The sequence below is a fragment of the Zootoca vivipara genome, chromosome 7 (assembly GCF_965207765.1).
Source record: "Zootoca vivipara chromosome 7, rZooViv2.hap1.1, whole genome shotgun sequence".
NCBI classification, from domain to species: Eukaryota; Metazoa; Chordata; class Lepidosauria; order Squamata; family Lacertidae; genus Zootoca; species Zootoca vivipara.
The window spans coordinates 23,139,702-23,155,314 of record NC_142590.1 but is presented as its reverse complement, the minus strand read 5'-3'; the positions used below and the strand labels follow the sequence as shown (position 1 = coordinate 23,155,314).

The window sequence follows — 15,613 nt, the reverse complement described above, 5'->3', positions numbered from 1 at the left end:
TCCGTGGAAGCAGATTCTATGTGCTATAGAAGTAGCGTATTTTGTCTATCCTGAATCTCCCAACATTCAGCTTCACTTAAGGGTCCCTGGGGTTTAGCATTTTGAGAGCAGTTTTCTTCCTTATCTGCTTTCTCCACTCCATACATACGGTAATTTTATACACCTCTATTATGTCTCCCTGTTTTTCTGAACAACAACAAAGCCCAAAATGTAGTAACTTTTCCTCACAGAGGCTTTGCTCCAGCTGCCTGATCATTTTTCCTTGCACTTTTATAAAGTAGGTTTACAGGAAGGTCAAACAGCACCTGTAGAAACCTCTTTCTGGTTAGTAGGCTTACATGTACAATGTTTATGTGACAAGTTCATCCGCAGAAGAATTGGGACTCTGCTGTGGTCCCAGTCCTTCTGCTCAGACCATCTTAATTATAGTCCATGTAACAGTTGGTGTGGTGGAACATTCTGCAAAGGAGAGAGATGAGAGGAGGAATACAGCACTTAGATTCCTTTTGCGGCATCCTTGTTAGTAGGCTACCCCCGTCAATTCTGCTTTGTTGATCCTGTAGCCCTGCATCTTTCCTTTGCAAAATTGCTATCTTTCTACTGAACATGCTTATAAGTTTTGACTTGGACTTTTGAACAGGATACCTGCTTGGGCAGGAGGTTGACATATGAAGTATTTCTAAACAACAGAGGTCTACAGTAAGCAGGGCAGCTAGTTCCTTTTCAGCTTGTCGATCGGAAAGCCAGTGGTTCGAATCTGCGCGATGGGGTGAGCTCCCGTTCCTCTGTCCCAGCTTCTGCCAACCTAGCAGTTCGAGTGTGAGTAGATAAATAGGTACCACTGTGGCAGAAAGGTAAACGGCGTTTCTGTGCGCTCTGGCTTCCGTCACGGTGTCCCGTTGCACCAGAAGTGGTTTACTCATGATGGACACATGATCCTGGAAAGCTGTTTGCGGACAAACGCTGGCTCCCTTTGGTCTGAAAAGTGAGATGAGTGCCGCACTCCATAGTTGCCTTTGACTGGACTTAACCATCCAGGAGTCCTTTACCTTTACCTTATTCAGCTTATAAGTGTAACATGGATATGACAGTGTGACAAACTACAGTATAGTTTCAACATCCTGACTGGGGCATGGGCAGAGTATCATGTCTGGTGGACGTACAGCACTGAAATAGCTTCACAACTGGTTGTAGTATAAAACTTGAAGTGTTGTGAATGGTGGATGTATTGTACTATTGTGAGGGACATTGTGATTCATGGGCACATCACAATTACTATTGTCTATAGGGGAGAGACTGTAGCTGTTTCCTCATTTCACATTGCTTGAAATTTACTAGAGAGTTGGATTGATGATGAGCATAGGAATCCTGCCCAGCTCAAACTGGATTAAGCACCACTGCACCAGCAGTGAACTTTCTGAAATTATGAGCTCAGGTTTCATAATCCCAGTGAAAATGACAAATGAATCAAATATATAAAACATACTTTTAAAAATTCTTCAGGAGACCACAGCATTCGATTTCTGTTTGTGTACTATTTAATACTGTTTTTATATTGTATATTTATTTTATATTGTAGTATATTTTTGTGTGTTGTATATTTACTTTATCAACATAATTGAAATAAGATATTTAAAAAACCCTCCTCCCTCAACAGATCACTCTCTCTAAAAGCATACAAACTAACATTTGACAGACGGAGAAACAACTGAGAGTGGTTCTGTTATGGAATAGTGCAGTATTGGCCTTGGCCGGAGAAGATCCATTCAACCTCAGTCATAAACTCATTGAGAGAAAAAAGCTTTGGGTAAATAACCTATCTCAACCAACCTCATAGGGTTGTTATGACTATAAAAAATGGGATAACCACATATGGCTTCCTTTAATCGAATAATAATAATAATAATAATAATAATAATAATAATAATTTATTTATACCCCGCCCGCCCCCGCCAAAACCCAGTATTTTTCCTCCCTTTTTAAGAAAGTCATTTTAGACATTTTCGGCAGCAAAAGAGCAGGACACATTCTTGCTGCTGGAAGTTTTTCTCTGCTTCTTCCAGCAGCACAATGGGACACATATTCCCAGTTTTGATCAAGGGACCCCATTAAAAAGGGGGCAGTTCTTTCATTATAGTCGTTTTGGAGGATGGTCCCTAAAGGCCCGCCAATCATCCTCTCTGTGAAATGGATTGAACTTTACAAACACATTCTCCTGAATATTATTCCCACTCTCAGCAATGCTCCCGCAGAGAGAGTGAGCATTAATGAGAGACGATGTGGTTCTCAAATGCCAACTTTTTTAAAAATGCAAATAGCATACAGCTGACGGAACCTGCAGGTCTCTGAATGCTTCTGAACTACAACTCCCAACCACCCCTGAGCATAGGCTAAGCCAGCTGGGGCTGACGAGAGTTGGAGTCCAGCAGCTTCTGGAGGACCACATGATCCCAGTCCTCGGTATGAAGAATCCGCGTTGAAATGTATGAGCAAAAGCCGCTTAGCGCCGAGGCGCCACTAGGTGGCGCACCCGCCGGTTTTCTGCTGAGCGCGTTGACGCCACACTCAGAGCCGCGGAGGACACCATGAGCTCCGACGACATGGATTGACGTCATCGCTGGCGGCGCAGGAAAAGGGACGCGAGAGCGGGGGGGGGGAAAATGAACGCGCTTCCCCTCCAAGCCTCCAGGGGGCAGCGCTCCCTCCTTTTGCGGGCGGGTAGGGGACCCTCTCTCAGCCTTGTCGGCCAGGTGACGTGTAACGCCTGCGCGTTGAGCTCGGCCTTTTCCCCCAGCGCTACGGCTTGCGGACGTTTCGCTGAGCGGCCCCGGGCCTAAGCGAAAGCGGACAGAACCGAGAACCATGGTCAGTACCGGCACCAAACGGGCCAAGATGAGAAGGGGAGATTCGGCTCCGCTTTCTCGAACCCCGGCTGCCCGCTTACTCGCCCGCTGCCGGCCGGATGGATTCGGATTGCGCAGCTGGCAGGCCCGGCTGCGGAAGCGAGTTCCAGCGTGGCCTAATGGCTGCAACCAGCCGCCTTTCAGCCGCTGCCAGTAGAAGGGCCGCGGCTGGTGCTCCCCCCAAACGCGCCTCCACGGGTCGGTTTCTTCGGGTTCCCCCCGCCTCGGGTTCCGTTTTGGTTCCGTTTGCATTCCCCTTCTTCGGTCCCTCCCGCACAGCGCCTCTTTCCCCCGCTGTCCGACTTAGTTGCATTTTCTCCTCCTGCCTCCCAAAATCTTCCGGCCCTTGAGCGCAGCAGGGTTCGGACCTTGCGTGTCTGAATGCCCCCCCCCCCCAAAGGCGTGCACACATGACTCCGGGCCTGTTTAAACGATAGCTGCGCGATCGAGAAGTGGGGGTGGGGAGGAAGCGTGTGGATAACTTGCAGGTTAAGACCCACGCCGTCTGAAGGCGATGCGGGGAATTGTTTCTGGAAGCTTTGCGCTGTGTTAGGTCCTGGGGGGTCAGCGATGCTTGGGGCGATGCCCTCTTTGGACCCGTTTAAAGACTGTCTTGGAAGAGCCACATGTCTTACCGCGTGTAAACCTCTACATCAGTTTCATCCCGACTTTGTAAAATACGTGTCGCTGGCAAAGCTGGATTTGCCAGCGTGTGTGTAACTTGCCGAAAGGCAGGTCCTAGAGCAGGCATCCCCAAACTGCAGCCCTTCAGATGTTTTGGCCTACAACTCCCATGATACCTAGCTAACAGGACCAGTGGTCGGGGAAGATGGAAATTGTAATCTAGAACATCTGGAGGGCCGAAGTTTGGGGATGCCTGCCCTAGAGCTTTAGCTGCCATCCCAACCCAGGACTTGTGGGAAGGGCCTGTGGACCTGTCGGAAAATGTAATGATGCCAAGGTGTAATGACTCTTTGAAGTAAGGCAAGGCGTTGATGGGATAGTTTTATTAACGTCGTCTCCCCTCTAGTGGATGGTTAGCATATATCCTTCTGTTTCGGGAAGCCTTGATTTCCATGTTGCTATCCAGGCACCTTGCTACTTTCAAACTTAGTATTTACTATATTTTCCTCATCATTACCATAAATGCTTTATGTAGTCAAATTGTAGTTACTGGATTCTGGAAAACCTTGAAACTTTCAATGGCATGTTATATTAAAACAGTAAGTGTTTTATAATTGAAGGTGAAGGTGTCATTAATGGGTGCTAAGCACTTTCCTACTGAACAAGTTTGAAGACTTTTTCCTCTGCAAGACAGCCATAAAGAAGTCTTAAGTTTATAATACAGTCATACCTCGACATCCGAACGCTTCGACTTCCGAAGTTGACAACCCCGGAAGTCTTTTCACCCCGTGCGCGGTCTGCACCTGCGCAGAAGCGCAAAATCGCGCTTCGCACATGCGCCGACCGCACGCTTCGACTTCTGAAAACCTCGTCTTACGAAGATGGCCGTGGAATGGATCGTCTTCGTAAGTCGAGATACCACTGTATGTGTTTTTTAGGCTGTGTGTCTGAATAAGTGTGTGCAATTTTCAAACACATTTCTATTTTTCTGCTTGTTGACTTAAGTTCCTGCTATCTTCACTAGCAAGATTGTTATGCAAACATTTTTGACATTTCTGTGTCGCATTTATTCAAGGGGTTCGTGAAAGTTGTCAAGAATAAGGCCTACTTCAAGAGGTATCAAGTCAAATTCCGAAGAAGGAGAGGTATGTTTTATTTCTTTGCAAGCTATCAATAAATCAGATGGATGTGGCCTTGAACCTGCAGTTCTAAATACATTCCAATCTGTCACCTTTCTGTTTCAGAGGGAAAGACTGATTATTATGCTCGTAAACGTTTGGTGATTCAAGATAAAAACAAGTACAACACCCCTAAATATAGGATGATTGTTCGTGTCACCAACAGAGATATCATTTGCCAGGTAAGGTCTCCTTTCTGTCCTTGATTGTACTGCAGAGAGCTGCTTTGCACTTCACAAGTTTCCTTCATAGAAATGCCTATGTAACATGTATAAGCCTTTATAAAGGAAGAGAAGAACCTAGTATTTTTCTAAGATAGTTCTTGGGCAGAAACTATTCTAAACTCTAGAACAGGCCATATCCTGTGGCAATACTCTCCTTTGTAGGAAAGCAAGACTTGGTAATAATTTTTGTCTTCAATTTGGCTGCCGTGTGATGATGTCCCACTGACTTGAACATGTTGTAGTTGGTCCTTGGCATGTGCATGAGAGAGCTCAGTGTTTCAAGACGGGACTGATGGTGGCTGAAATTTCTGGCTGTTCTTGACTGATTTTTTGCTTAAGAAATGCTTTCTCCCAAATGTTCCTTTAGTCTACACATCTCTTAATTTTTGGCAACAGTGTTCTAAAGTCTTTGTCATTTGCGGTGCAAAAACTGGAATAAATGGACTAAATATGTATAACATCACTGGAAGTCTTTCGCCTGTTATATTTTCATATTAAAATGCCTTGGAAAACCTGGAAAAGGTTAAGCATGTGCCATACAGTCCTGAGGAACCAGCTGTCCTGGATGAGAAGCTGAGTGGCAAACTGTCCTGGTCTTATAGCAGCACTTGCCTAATTGCACTTATTGCTGCCGCCACCATTCTTTTTAGTTGGATAACTAAAATGCTGGACTATTGTAGCTACTGTGTATGTGTATTCTCCCTTTGTCTATGATGGCTTAAAGTACCAGTAGTCCTTCACAGTCAAGAGAGTCTCAACATGTTCCTCTGAAGGCATGAGAAAGAAGGAGCAGGATCAATAGATCAACAGTAGGGGGCAAGGTGGGAACTGAGCAGATGATGAAGGCCGAGAATGATTTGGTCAGTGTCTTTTATAAGGTTTTATTATTCCGACAAAGCTCTAGCTGATACGTGCTTTACTCACTAAACTCACTCATGCTTCTTAGGTAGATATACAATGTTTACAGACACTGTGGGTACACTCTGGTTTGGGGGAAGAACATGGGGGAAGGTTGGCACTACAGGACTGCTGACTTAGATGGCACTCCTGTCAAACAGAGGGAAGACTGTGGTGAATTAATATTGCAGCTGTTTGGTTGGAGGTCGCCCACTAACCTTGCTTTTGTTGTCAGATCGCATATGCCAGAATTGAAGGTGACATGATTGTTTGTGCCGCATATGCTCACGAGCTGCCAAAGTACGGAGTGAAAGTAGGCTTGACCAACTATGCTGCTGCCTATTGCACAGGCTTGCTGCTGGCCCGCAGGGTATGTATCTCTTCTGAAAAATCAGAACCTACACCAGCTTTATTTGACACAAATTGGGACACACGATTTACAAATAAAGGAAATTTAGGGTTTTATAGTACTGGCTTACAGGGACCCAGGTGGCGCTGTGGTTAAACCACTGAGCCTAGGGCTTGCTGATCAGAAGGTCGGCGGTTCGAATCCCTGTGACGGGGTGAGCTCCCGTTGCTTGGTCCCAGCTCCTGCCAACCTAGCAGTTCGAAAGCACGTAAAAGTGCAAGTAGATAAATAGGAACCGCTACAGCGGGAAGGTAAACGGCGTTTCCATGTGCTGCTCTGGTTCCAGAAGCGGCTTTGTCATGCTGGCCACATGACCTGGAAGCTATACGCTGGCTCCCTCGGCCAATAATGCGAGATGAGCGCGCAACCCCAGAGTCGGTCACGACTGGACCTAATGGTCAGGGGTCCCTTTACCTTTTAGTACTGGCTTAAAGTGTATGTCTGTAGGAGGTGGGATGTGCACCTACCCAGTCTGTTTCTGTTTTAGTCCTCAAGTACAAACCTGGGATTTTGTATGTATTATGATGGCACCTTGTAAAATGAACTGGGCAAGAAATAAATACTGGGTTAGAGAAGATGGCAGAACATTGGGTTTGGGTGTATGTGTCTCTGCTTCTGTCATTTCAGCATAACAGCCACTAGTTATTTCTTAGTACTTTATGAAAGTAAAATTGCTTTCGCAGAATTCTTATATCAGTAGAATTTCTTTACTGCAAGGTTCTATTTCCCTTCCTCTGTAGCTCTTGTTATGTTCTCCCACCTTTCAGCCATGGCTTTAAAGACTTCCTTCCATTGTATGTGGTAGAGGTATGGCAAGCTCAACTTGCATTTAGTAACTTGGAATTCTCACATTAGGGTGTTATCCAAAAGGCAACTCCCATGCTGAAAATGGGCTGAAAAAAGTTTTGCTGACTGTGGTCTCAAAAAGTTGCTTCTGTAGAATCACTTGTGCGCACGATTGACTCCTAAAATATTTTTGGTGCATGAGTTTTTTCCAGCCCTGGCGTTTAAGGTTTTAATTTCTTTAAAATTAATAGCTTACCATTCTGGTCACAACTGGCCCTTGGAGTGGGTTGCAAACTGCCTGTCTTTCTGTCTCATGATATGTGGAATGTTTCAACGAAAGCCTGTTTTGGTCTCTAGTGCAGTAGATCTATGAAGAACTTAGACCTGTCTGCCTTGTTTGTTGCAGCTTCTGAACAAGTTTGGCCTTGATAAGATCTACGAAGGTCAAGTTGAAGTGACGGGTGATGAGTATAATGTAGAAAGCGTGGATGGGCAACCTGGTGCCTTTACGTGCTATTTGGATGCAGGCCTTGCTCGCACTACCACTGGGAACAAAGTTTTCGGTGCTCTGAAGGGAGCTGTGGATGGTGGTCTTTCCATTCCACACAGGTAAATCCCCCCCCCCCCCCCGGGGACTGATAATTCAGACACTTCCTTTAGAAATGGAGGTGTCTGGTTTGAAATTTAAATTCAGTGAATATAACTTTTGCCATAAGTGGTGGTGCTTAAGGCTACTTGCTGCATCTTAAGTCACTTGGCCCTGGGTATGATATTCCCATTGCGGACTTCACTTGTCAAAGAGATAAACAACTACCTGACATTTAGAAAACATCTGAAGGCAGCCGTGTTTAGGGAAATTTTTAATGTGTGACATTTTAATGTATTTTAATCTTTGTTGGAAGCAGCCCAGAGTGGCTGGGGAAACCCAGCCGGATGGGTGGGGTACAAATGATATATTATTATTATTATTATTATTATTATTATTATTATTATTATTATTGCCGCTTCCTCTCTACCACAGTCTTCCACATACCAGTGGTCTGGCTCAAGCGATAATTACCACCATTCATCACTTTGATGGCAGCAGTAGATTGTACAAGTAATACCCAAAATAGTAAAGCAGGTTGTCCACAAAAAAAAACCCTTTATTACAGCGCTCTTTAATAATTCACCTTTTTAATTTTTGTCTTCAATCTGGCTGCCGTGTGATGATGTCCCACTGACTCGAACATGTTGTAGTTGGTCCTTGGCATGTGCATGAGAGAGCTCAGTGTTTCAAGACGGGACTGATGGTGGCTGAAATTTCTGGCTGATCTTGACTGGTTTTTTGCTTAAGAAATGCTTTCTCCCAAATGTTAACGAGGGTTCCTCAATTCATGTCTCACAGTACCAAACGTTTCCCTGGTTATGACTCTGAGAGCAAAGAATTCAATGCAGAGGTCCACCGCAAGCACATCATGGGCCAGAATGTTGCCGATTACATGCGTTACTTGATGGAGGAAGACGAAGACGCTTACAAGAAACAGTTCTCCCAGTATATAAAGAACAACGTGACGCCTGATATGGTAAGATGCTTGATGTTCACAGTGATTGAAAAAGCAAGTACTAAGTGTGTCTTGCGTTGAACTGATATTGCTGGCAAGGGACACTTTTATGGGAAAATACTAGCAAGTATCTGGGATCTTTCAGATCTCAGGCCTAGTATTTCTGTGCTATGAGCCTTGCACAACCCTGAAAATATCTTGTTAAATAATGACCTATCGTTCCATTTGTAAATCCACCACAAATACGTATCCAGTTTCCTGACTGCTTGAAAATTCCGTGGGTAACTCCTAAATTGTCTTCCTTTTTGCTGTTTAAAAGGCTCAAAGCTTGCTCAGACCTTTGGAGTTCCTGTTTGATAGAGAATCTTGATAGTAGTAGCCTTGGATTAGGAAGCAGGGGGTGCAGAAAGCACTGGGATTTCAGTTGGACGTGAACAGTCAGAGGTGCACGAATTCCTTCTTTCTTGCACTGCTAATTGGATATGAGGAAACGTGTCTTAAATCCAGCCTTGCGGGTGGCCACTCATCCAGCACCAGCACTCTTGTTTTGATTCACAGATAAAAAATTGCTGATATGCAAGGCTGCTTTAAACCACATGAGTACTTTGGTTTGTGATAAATTTTTAGCATAATTTGCCCTTCAGAGGAAATGCATTTGTAGTATTAAGCCATTTGGTGTACTTGGGAACTCCAGAGCCCCTGTGGAAATTTTGCTTCCCCGGGTTCATGGGCTGGTAACCAAGAAACTGTTGGTTGGCTGCTTCAGAGTGGTTAGTTAGAAGAACAGATGTTCACACATTTGGAAAATCATAATTTATTGTTGAAAGTAAGATTCAAGTTTCCTAGTTGGAGGTGTTTGTTCCCACCCCCTCTGTTGATTTGGAGGAGTCTGAAAACCTCTGGACCACATAGATCTGTTTGTGTGTGTGAAGTTAGAGCCCGGCTAAGCTACTTTTGCTTCTGTGAAGGAATCAAAACATTCAAGTGGCAAAGTGGCTGACCGCTTCTTGTGAGGGATGTTGGTACTCAATGGTCAGTGACAATAGTCCCAGCCTGCTTGAGTACTGAAAATTGTAAAAACTAACTAGTGCAATGCTTATGATGGATGTTCATACTCAGGTGTTTCCCACCCCCCACTTCCCCCAAATGTGAATTTGCCCCCAAGTTCCTCTAATTGTGGGTCTCTTTTATACGTACTTAAACGTTGGAAGAAAGGTCATACTCACGAACTCCATATTGATTTGTGCGTTCATTCTGTGTCCTTATCTAGAATAGATCTGGGGTATGTAGTTATGATGACATTGAATACGAGTTAGTTTTAAAACATTACTTCCTATAATACATTACAGGGCGGGGGTTGGGGGTTGGGTGCCACGTAAATTTTGCTCAACATGTACAAAATGTAAAACTGATTTCTAAAATCCTTATTTCAGATAGAAGAACTGTATAAAAAAGCCCACGCTGGAATACGCGAAAATCCAGTCCACGAAAAGAAACCCAAGAGGGAAGTCAAAAAGAAGAGGTGAGATGGTCATTTTCTCTTCCTGCAAGATGATATCCTATAAAGAAATGTCTGTTGCTGAAAGTGCATTTTCAGAAACATTTCGGCTTATTGGGCAGCTTAGTGTTAAAGCCCTGTGTGCTTTAACAGCTTGGGCTAGATCGTGTTAGGCTTGAGGGTTGCATCCAAGCTGCTACGGCTCCTCCTGTGTTGCAGCCTCCTTCATGAGCTTGGTCCCGGCAGGAAGTTCTGCCTTTGCAAGCTGGGTGCTGCTTATGGACCTTGAGATCTCTGCTTAATGTAGAGCAAAACAAAAAAAGGATCTTACAAATGGCAGTACTGGCAGTTTGAATGTGAGCAGCAGTAGAACAGAACTGATAACAATTCATTAAGTTGGTTATCACTTAACATGTATTTCATGGGCTACCCTTAATTCGGTTGCAGGAGAAAAGCAGCGGTTCCACTTAGTTCCTATGATCATTCTGGCCTGCTTCATAGGCCAGAGGTGTTTTGGCTTTATTTGTTATTAGTGTTCTTTGATATGACAAACACAGAGTTTTCCATTCTTCGTTGAAAGTTATTGTCTCAGAGGACAGTGGTTGCTTAGTTTTCAAGTTAATAGAACACCTTTTGCTCTGGGAATGTCATCTTAACTTTCAAATCACCTCGTATCCTACTCTTCTACGAGTCTCCCACAGGCACTTGTATTCACGGGTCCCAGCCATGTTCATTTGCCTACCTAGTTTAGTTAGTGGTGAGTGTAAATCTCACAGAGCAGTAAACACTTGAGTGATGGAATGGGGCCATCTTGCCCTGAGGGAGGTGATCATACATGTGCAGCCATTTCCTATAGCAAGTGAACAACCTGTGGCTCTAGCCCACATGCAATATTTGGCTAAATTTCAAAAGTCCCAGTTAGGTGATCTTTGGTTCTCAGCACAGCAAACAAGGGCTCCCCACCTCTGCACTATATCCTTGGCCGCAGTTAAGTGATTTGAATTATTTTATGCAGCCACATAAGGAAACTTTCCCCTTCCCTTCCATGTTAAGACTCACATCAGGTAGACTTAAATATAGTTGAAAAATTGAGCCAGTGCAGAACTGATAACCCCAGAAATTGGAGAGGGGGGAAGGCAGTGGCATGGTAGGTCCTCTGCTGTAAGCATATGATGCTGAGTTATAATAATATAATATGATGCTGAGTTATAATAACCCTGCCTTCTGAGGATGGACTGTATTGATGTCATATACTTGCTGTTGGAGTTATAGCATACAGGCATGTTTAGAATGATCTGACATTCCTGGGAAGAATGTCACTACCTCTCAATACCTGACTATGTTACATGGTAAAATAAGATAGCCCTGAGTGGCACAGCGATGGATTAAAAGGGTAGACAAAATCAATGGTAGCCTGTAGAGTGGCACTTTAAAATAGTAGGTTGGTGTCAAGTTTTTCCTTTTTTTTTAAAAAAAAAGATTGTTCATAAGACTCATGATGCTTAACGCATCAGCAACACTAACACAATCTCTTATTTGCAGGTGGAACCGTCCCAAGTTGTCCCTTGCCCAGAAGAAAGACCGTGTGGCTCAAAAGAAGGCTAGCTTCCTAAGGGCCCAGGAGCGTGCGGCTGATAGCTAAGAGGCCTTCCATAATTTTCTATGGAGCTGTCAGCAAAGAGAATAAACTTATTGAACCAATGTTGTAAACATTGACTTACTGATGCTACATCATAGCTGCTGTTGGATAACTGAACACCTGCTGGCTTCTTCTTTTTTTACCTGCTTTATTCTTTTATTTAAAATACAAATTCCACCCCTTTGCATTTATAACCCTCATTTTCTTCTGTCGGGGAGTCCAAGGTGTCATAAGTGTGGTTTCTGGGCAGTTAACCCATCTAAGTGCTTAGCTTCAGGAAAGTGGTGGTCTCACGTGGCCTTCAGACCACACCATGTGAGAAGATTGGCGTTTGCTTCTTTTGCATGTGTTGGGCTCCTGCCTATCAAGTACAGATTAATTATGGAGAATGATTTCTGAGCCAATCAGGACAAAAGCTTTAAGTCACACTACCAGAATCCCTGTTCTGTCCAACTTCCATGGCTTAAATTAGGGCTTTCTCAAAATGGAACCTTGAGAGGGATGCAGTTCAGAGTGGCCCTTGCTCTATTGTGGAGTCTGTTGGTGCTCAGCTGAGGACCTCTTTGGATATTCGAAGTCCACTTTCTTAGTCCATTCAGGTCTTGGAAATGCAAACCAACCCCAATCCCTCAACTGGGTCCAGCTCTAGGAACAGTAGTAGTTTTTCCATTTTTCAACCTGGAACTTAGCATCACTCCCAAGCCTTAATGACATGGTGCCAGTACGGAAGGAGGAAAATGGGGTGGGCTTTAGAGAATGGAACTGGCATGCAATTATGCTTGCTGTATGTGTGCAAGAAGCATCTTCCGTATTGCTTGTCTAATTTAGTCAAAGTGACAGGCGCTTTGGAGAAGAATGTTGGCTCTCCTTTTAAAACAAACACCTTCCCTTCTGTAGGGTAGAAGGCTGGAGTACTGCAGGGGCCAAACAGCAGCACAGTTCTAACGTTTGAGGTTCAAGCCATGGAGAGAGATGGCAGCACCCTCCTCTAAACCAAGCAGTCCTCCTTAAAATATGAGTGGAGAGTGGGAAGAGTCAGTCAGAGTAGACCCACTGAGTGCTGCCATCTATGTCTGAATCCAAAAGGAAAGTTGTGCTGTAAATACTTGAAGGAAAAGTGTTAGAAAAACCTGCCTACTTCCTTACATGTTCCACTAAAGAATGACGTGCTGTTAGACCTTGAAGAAATTCCAGTGTTGAAGCATTTGCTAAGACGCAGGAAGGATAATTTGATAGAAGATTTAAGGGCTAGATGTGCCAGGACCAGACATAACGCCCAACCGTCTCTAGCAGATTTACTGAATTTCTTCTGGAAGAACACATACAAATTTGAGAAACTTGCCCAGTATCAGATTCCCTGTACATTTCTCTGTAGCAAGACTTGCTTTATCCACTTCATCCCTGATGCTGAAGGTGAGCAGTGTGACACAATAGATGTTACATGAGACTTTGGGTGCAGTCCCTACTTTGCCTAGGTGCCTCTGTTTCTTGAGCAAATGGTTATCTCAAAGCCTCAGTTGTGAGGATAAGTTTCCATGCAGCAGCCTGAAGTTCCTGCTTGTCCCTATCAAAAAGCTATCCAACACACCAAGGCTATTAACAATTACAGAATAACTGCCCCCCCCCCCTCCAATTACAGTCACTGGAAGTTTTGACTGCGTACTGATACAAAAAACATCTCCCATCAAAACCCTAGGGGTAAGTCCAGCTGGCACTGAAATGTCATCAAAGGGGCTAAGCAGACCTTTGCTGGGGAGATCATTCCATCAATAAGGAGAGTGACTAGTTGTGGCTCTTATTGCCACACCCAGCGTCCCTCAGAGGTGAGACCTGTAGAGGGCCTGAGGATCTAAGGGTGCAGGCAGGATCATGCTGGAGAGACATTCCAGAAGATCGTGAGGTCCCGAGTCATAAAGAGCTTCATCTGTTAAAACCAGCACTTTGAATGGGTCTTCGAAGCATACAGGCAGCCAGTATAGTTGCAATTGGTGGTCTATAGTCCGTTCACCTCAAAGCTGTCAATAGGCAGCCCCATCTGCACTATGAAGCATTCAGACAGTTTTCAAAGGCAGCCTCATGTAAGGTAAAGGGACCCCTGACCATTAGGTCCAGTCATGACTGACTGTGGGGTTGCGGCGCTTATCTCACATTATTGGCCGAGGGAGCTTCCGGGTCATGTGGCCAGCATGATAAAGCCACTTCTAGCGAACCAGAGCAGCACACGGAAACGCCATTTACCTTCCCACTTGGAGCAGTACCTATTTATCTACTTGCACTTTGACGAGCTTTCAAACTGCTAGGTGGGCAGGAGCTGGGACCGAGCAACGGGAGCTCACCCCTGTCACAGGGATTCGAACCGCCGACCTTCTGATCAGCAAGCCCTAGGCTCTCTGGTTTAACCCACAGTGCCACCTCATTGCAATAGTCCAATACTGATGCTACCCAGGCAATGGTACCCCTGTCCAGATACAGTAATGGTTGGGCCACTAGGGGGCAGTACAAACTAATGACAAGAATTTAAGTTGATCCTTTGAAGAAGTGAGGCAAAGTAGCATATTCCTGGAGAGTAGTGACTAGTGGGGTGCCACAGGGTTCTGTCTTGGGCCCAGTCTTGTTCAACATCTTTATCAATGACTTGGATGATGGGCTTGAGGGAATCCTGAGCAAGTTTGCAGATGACACCAAGTTGGGAGGGGTGGCTAACACCCCAGAGGACAGGATCACACTTCAGAATGACCTTAACAGATTAGACAACTGGGCCAAAGCAAACAAGATGAATTTTAACAAGGAGAAATGTAAAGTACTACACTTGGGCAAAAAAAATGAAAGGCACAAATACAGGATGGGAGACACCTGGCTTGAGAGCAGTACATGTGAAAAGGATCTAGGAGTTTTGGTTGACCACAAACTTGACATGAGTCAGCAGTGTGATGCAGCAGCTAAAAAAGCCAATGCAATTCTGGGCTGCATCAATAGGAGTATAGCATCTAGATCAAGGGAAGTAATAGTACCACTGTATTCTGCTCTGGTCAGACCTCACCTGGAGTATTGTGTCCAGTTCTGGGCACCACAGTTCAAGAAGGATACTGATAAGCTGGAACGTGTCCAGAAGAGGGCAACCAAAATGGTCAAAGGCCTGGAAACGATGCCTTATGAGGAACGGCTTAGGGAGCTGGGTATGTTTAGCCTGGAGAAGAGAAGGTTAAGGGGTGATATGATAACCATGTTCAAATATATAAAAGGATGTCATATAAAGGAGGGAGAAAGGTTGTTTTCTGCTGCTCCAGAGAAGCGGACACGGAGCAACGGATTCAAACTACAAGAAAGAAAATTCCACCTAAACATTAGGAAGAACTTCCTGACAGTAAGAGCTGTTCGGCAGTGGAATTTGCTGCCAAGGAGTGTGGTGGAGTCTCCTTCTTTGGAGGTCTTTAAGCAGAGGCTTGACACCCATCTGTCAGGAATGCTTTGATGGTGTTTCCTGCTTGGCAGGGGGTTGGACTGGATGGCCCTTGTGGTCTCTTCCAACTCTATGATTCTATGATTCTATGATTCTATGACTCAATGGATTTCATGCCAGTTCACGTTTCCCATTGATGAACTGGCAAGGTCTACTGTGAAGCAGTTTAGACTTTGATCTGTTTATTATTTCACTACCAGATTGGGTAATACACTATATAATTGCATCAGGCCTTGTAAAAAGGAATACGTAAGCAGATGTTATCAAGCAGGTATAAAATGGAAACCTGATGGTACAAATGGACCAGTTTTGCCCATTCTATCTTCCCCATTTGATTTCCTGTATTTGGAGGGACCAACTAGAACACATGGATCCATGAGTGCTTAGCTTTCATGCCCAGGAACCAGTTAAACTTGCCATTTCCGTTCTCTTATGAAGAACATGAATACTT

The 15,613-nt window shown here is 44.6% G+C and overlaps 1 protein-coding gene and 2 non-coding genes across 3 annotated transcripts; all 3 read left to right on the top strand.

Moving 5' to 3' along the window:
• The first annotated feature begins 2,797 nt into the window (after positions 1 to 2,797).
• Positions 2,798 to 11,764, top strand: RPL5 (ribosomal protein L5). Its single transcript, XM_035123807.3, has 8 exons — positions 2,798 to 2,865; positions 4,603 to 4,672; positions 4,772 to 4,887; positions 6,062 to 6,196; positions 7,428 to 7,630; positions 8,409 to 8,586; positions 9,999 to 10,087; positions 11,606 to 11,764. Exons 1-8 carry the CDS (start codon positions 2,863 to 2,865, stop codon positions 11,703 to 11,705), a joined length of 894 nt encoding a protein of 297 aa, XP_034979698.1. The 5' UTR covers positions 2,798 to 2,862; the 3' UTR covers positions 11,706 to 11,764.
• On the top strand, positions 5,133 to 5,229 carry LOC118089590 (small nucleolar RNA SNORD21). Its single transcript, XR_004693145.1, has one exon. It is a non-coding gene; the product is annotated as a small nucleolar RNA SNORD21 (small nucleolar RNA).
• LOC118089592 (small nucleolar RNA SNORD21) lies at positions 8,222 to 8,318 on the top strand. Its single transcript, XR_004693146.1, has one exon. It is a non-coding gene; the product is annotated as a small nucleolar RNA SNORD21 (small nucleolar RNA).
• Positions 11,765 to 15,613: the final 3,849 nt, after the last annotated feature.

What these genes read in the sequence shown, in the direction of transcription:
- RPL5 (XM_035123807.3), top strand. An exon ending in CAAATTCCGAAGAAGGAGAG is followed by an intron (nt 4,673 to 4,771) that starts GTATGTTTTATT and finishes TTTCTGTTTCAG; the next exon opens with AGGGAAAGACTGATTATTAT. An exon ending in ACAACGTGACGCCTGATATG is followed by an intron (nt 8,587 to 9,998) that starts GTAAGATGCTTG and finishes TCCTTATTTCAG; the next exon opens with ATAGAAGAACTGTATAAAAA.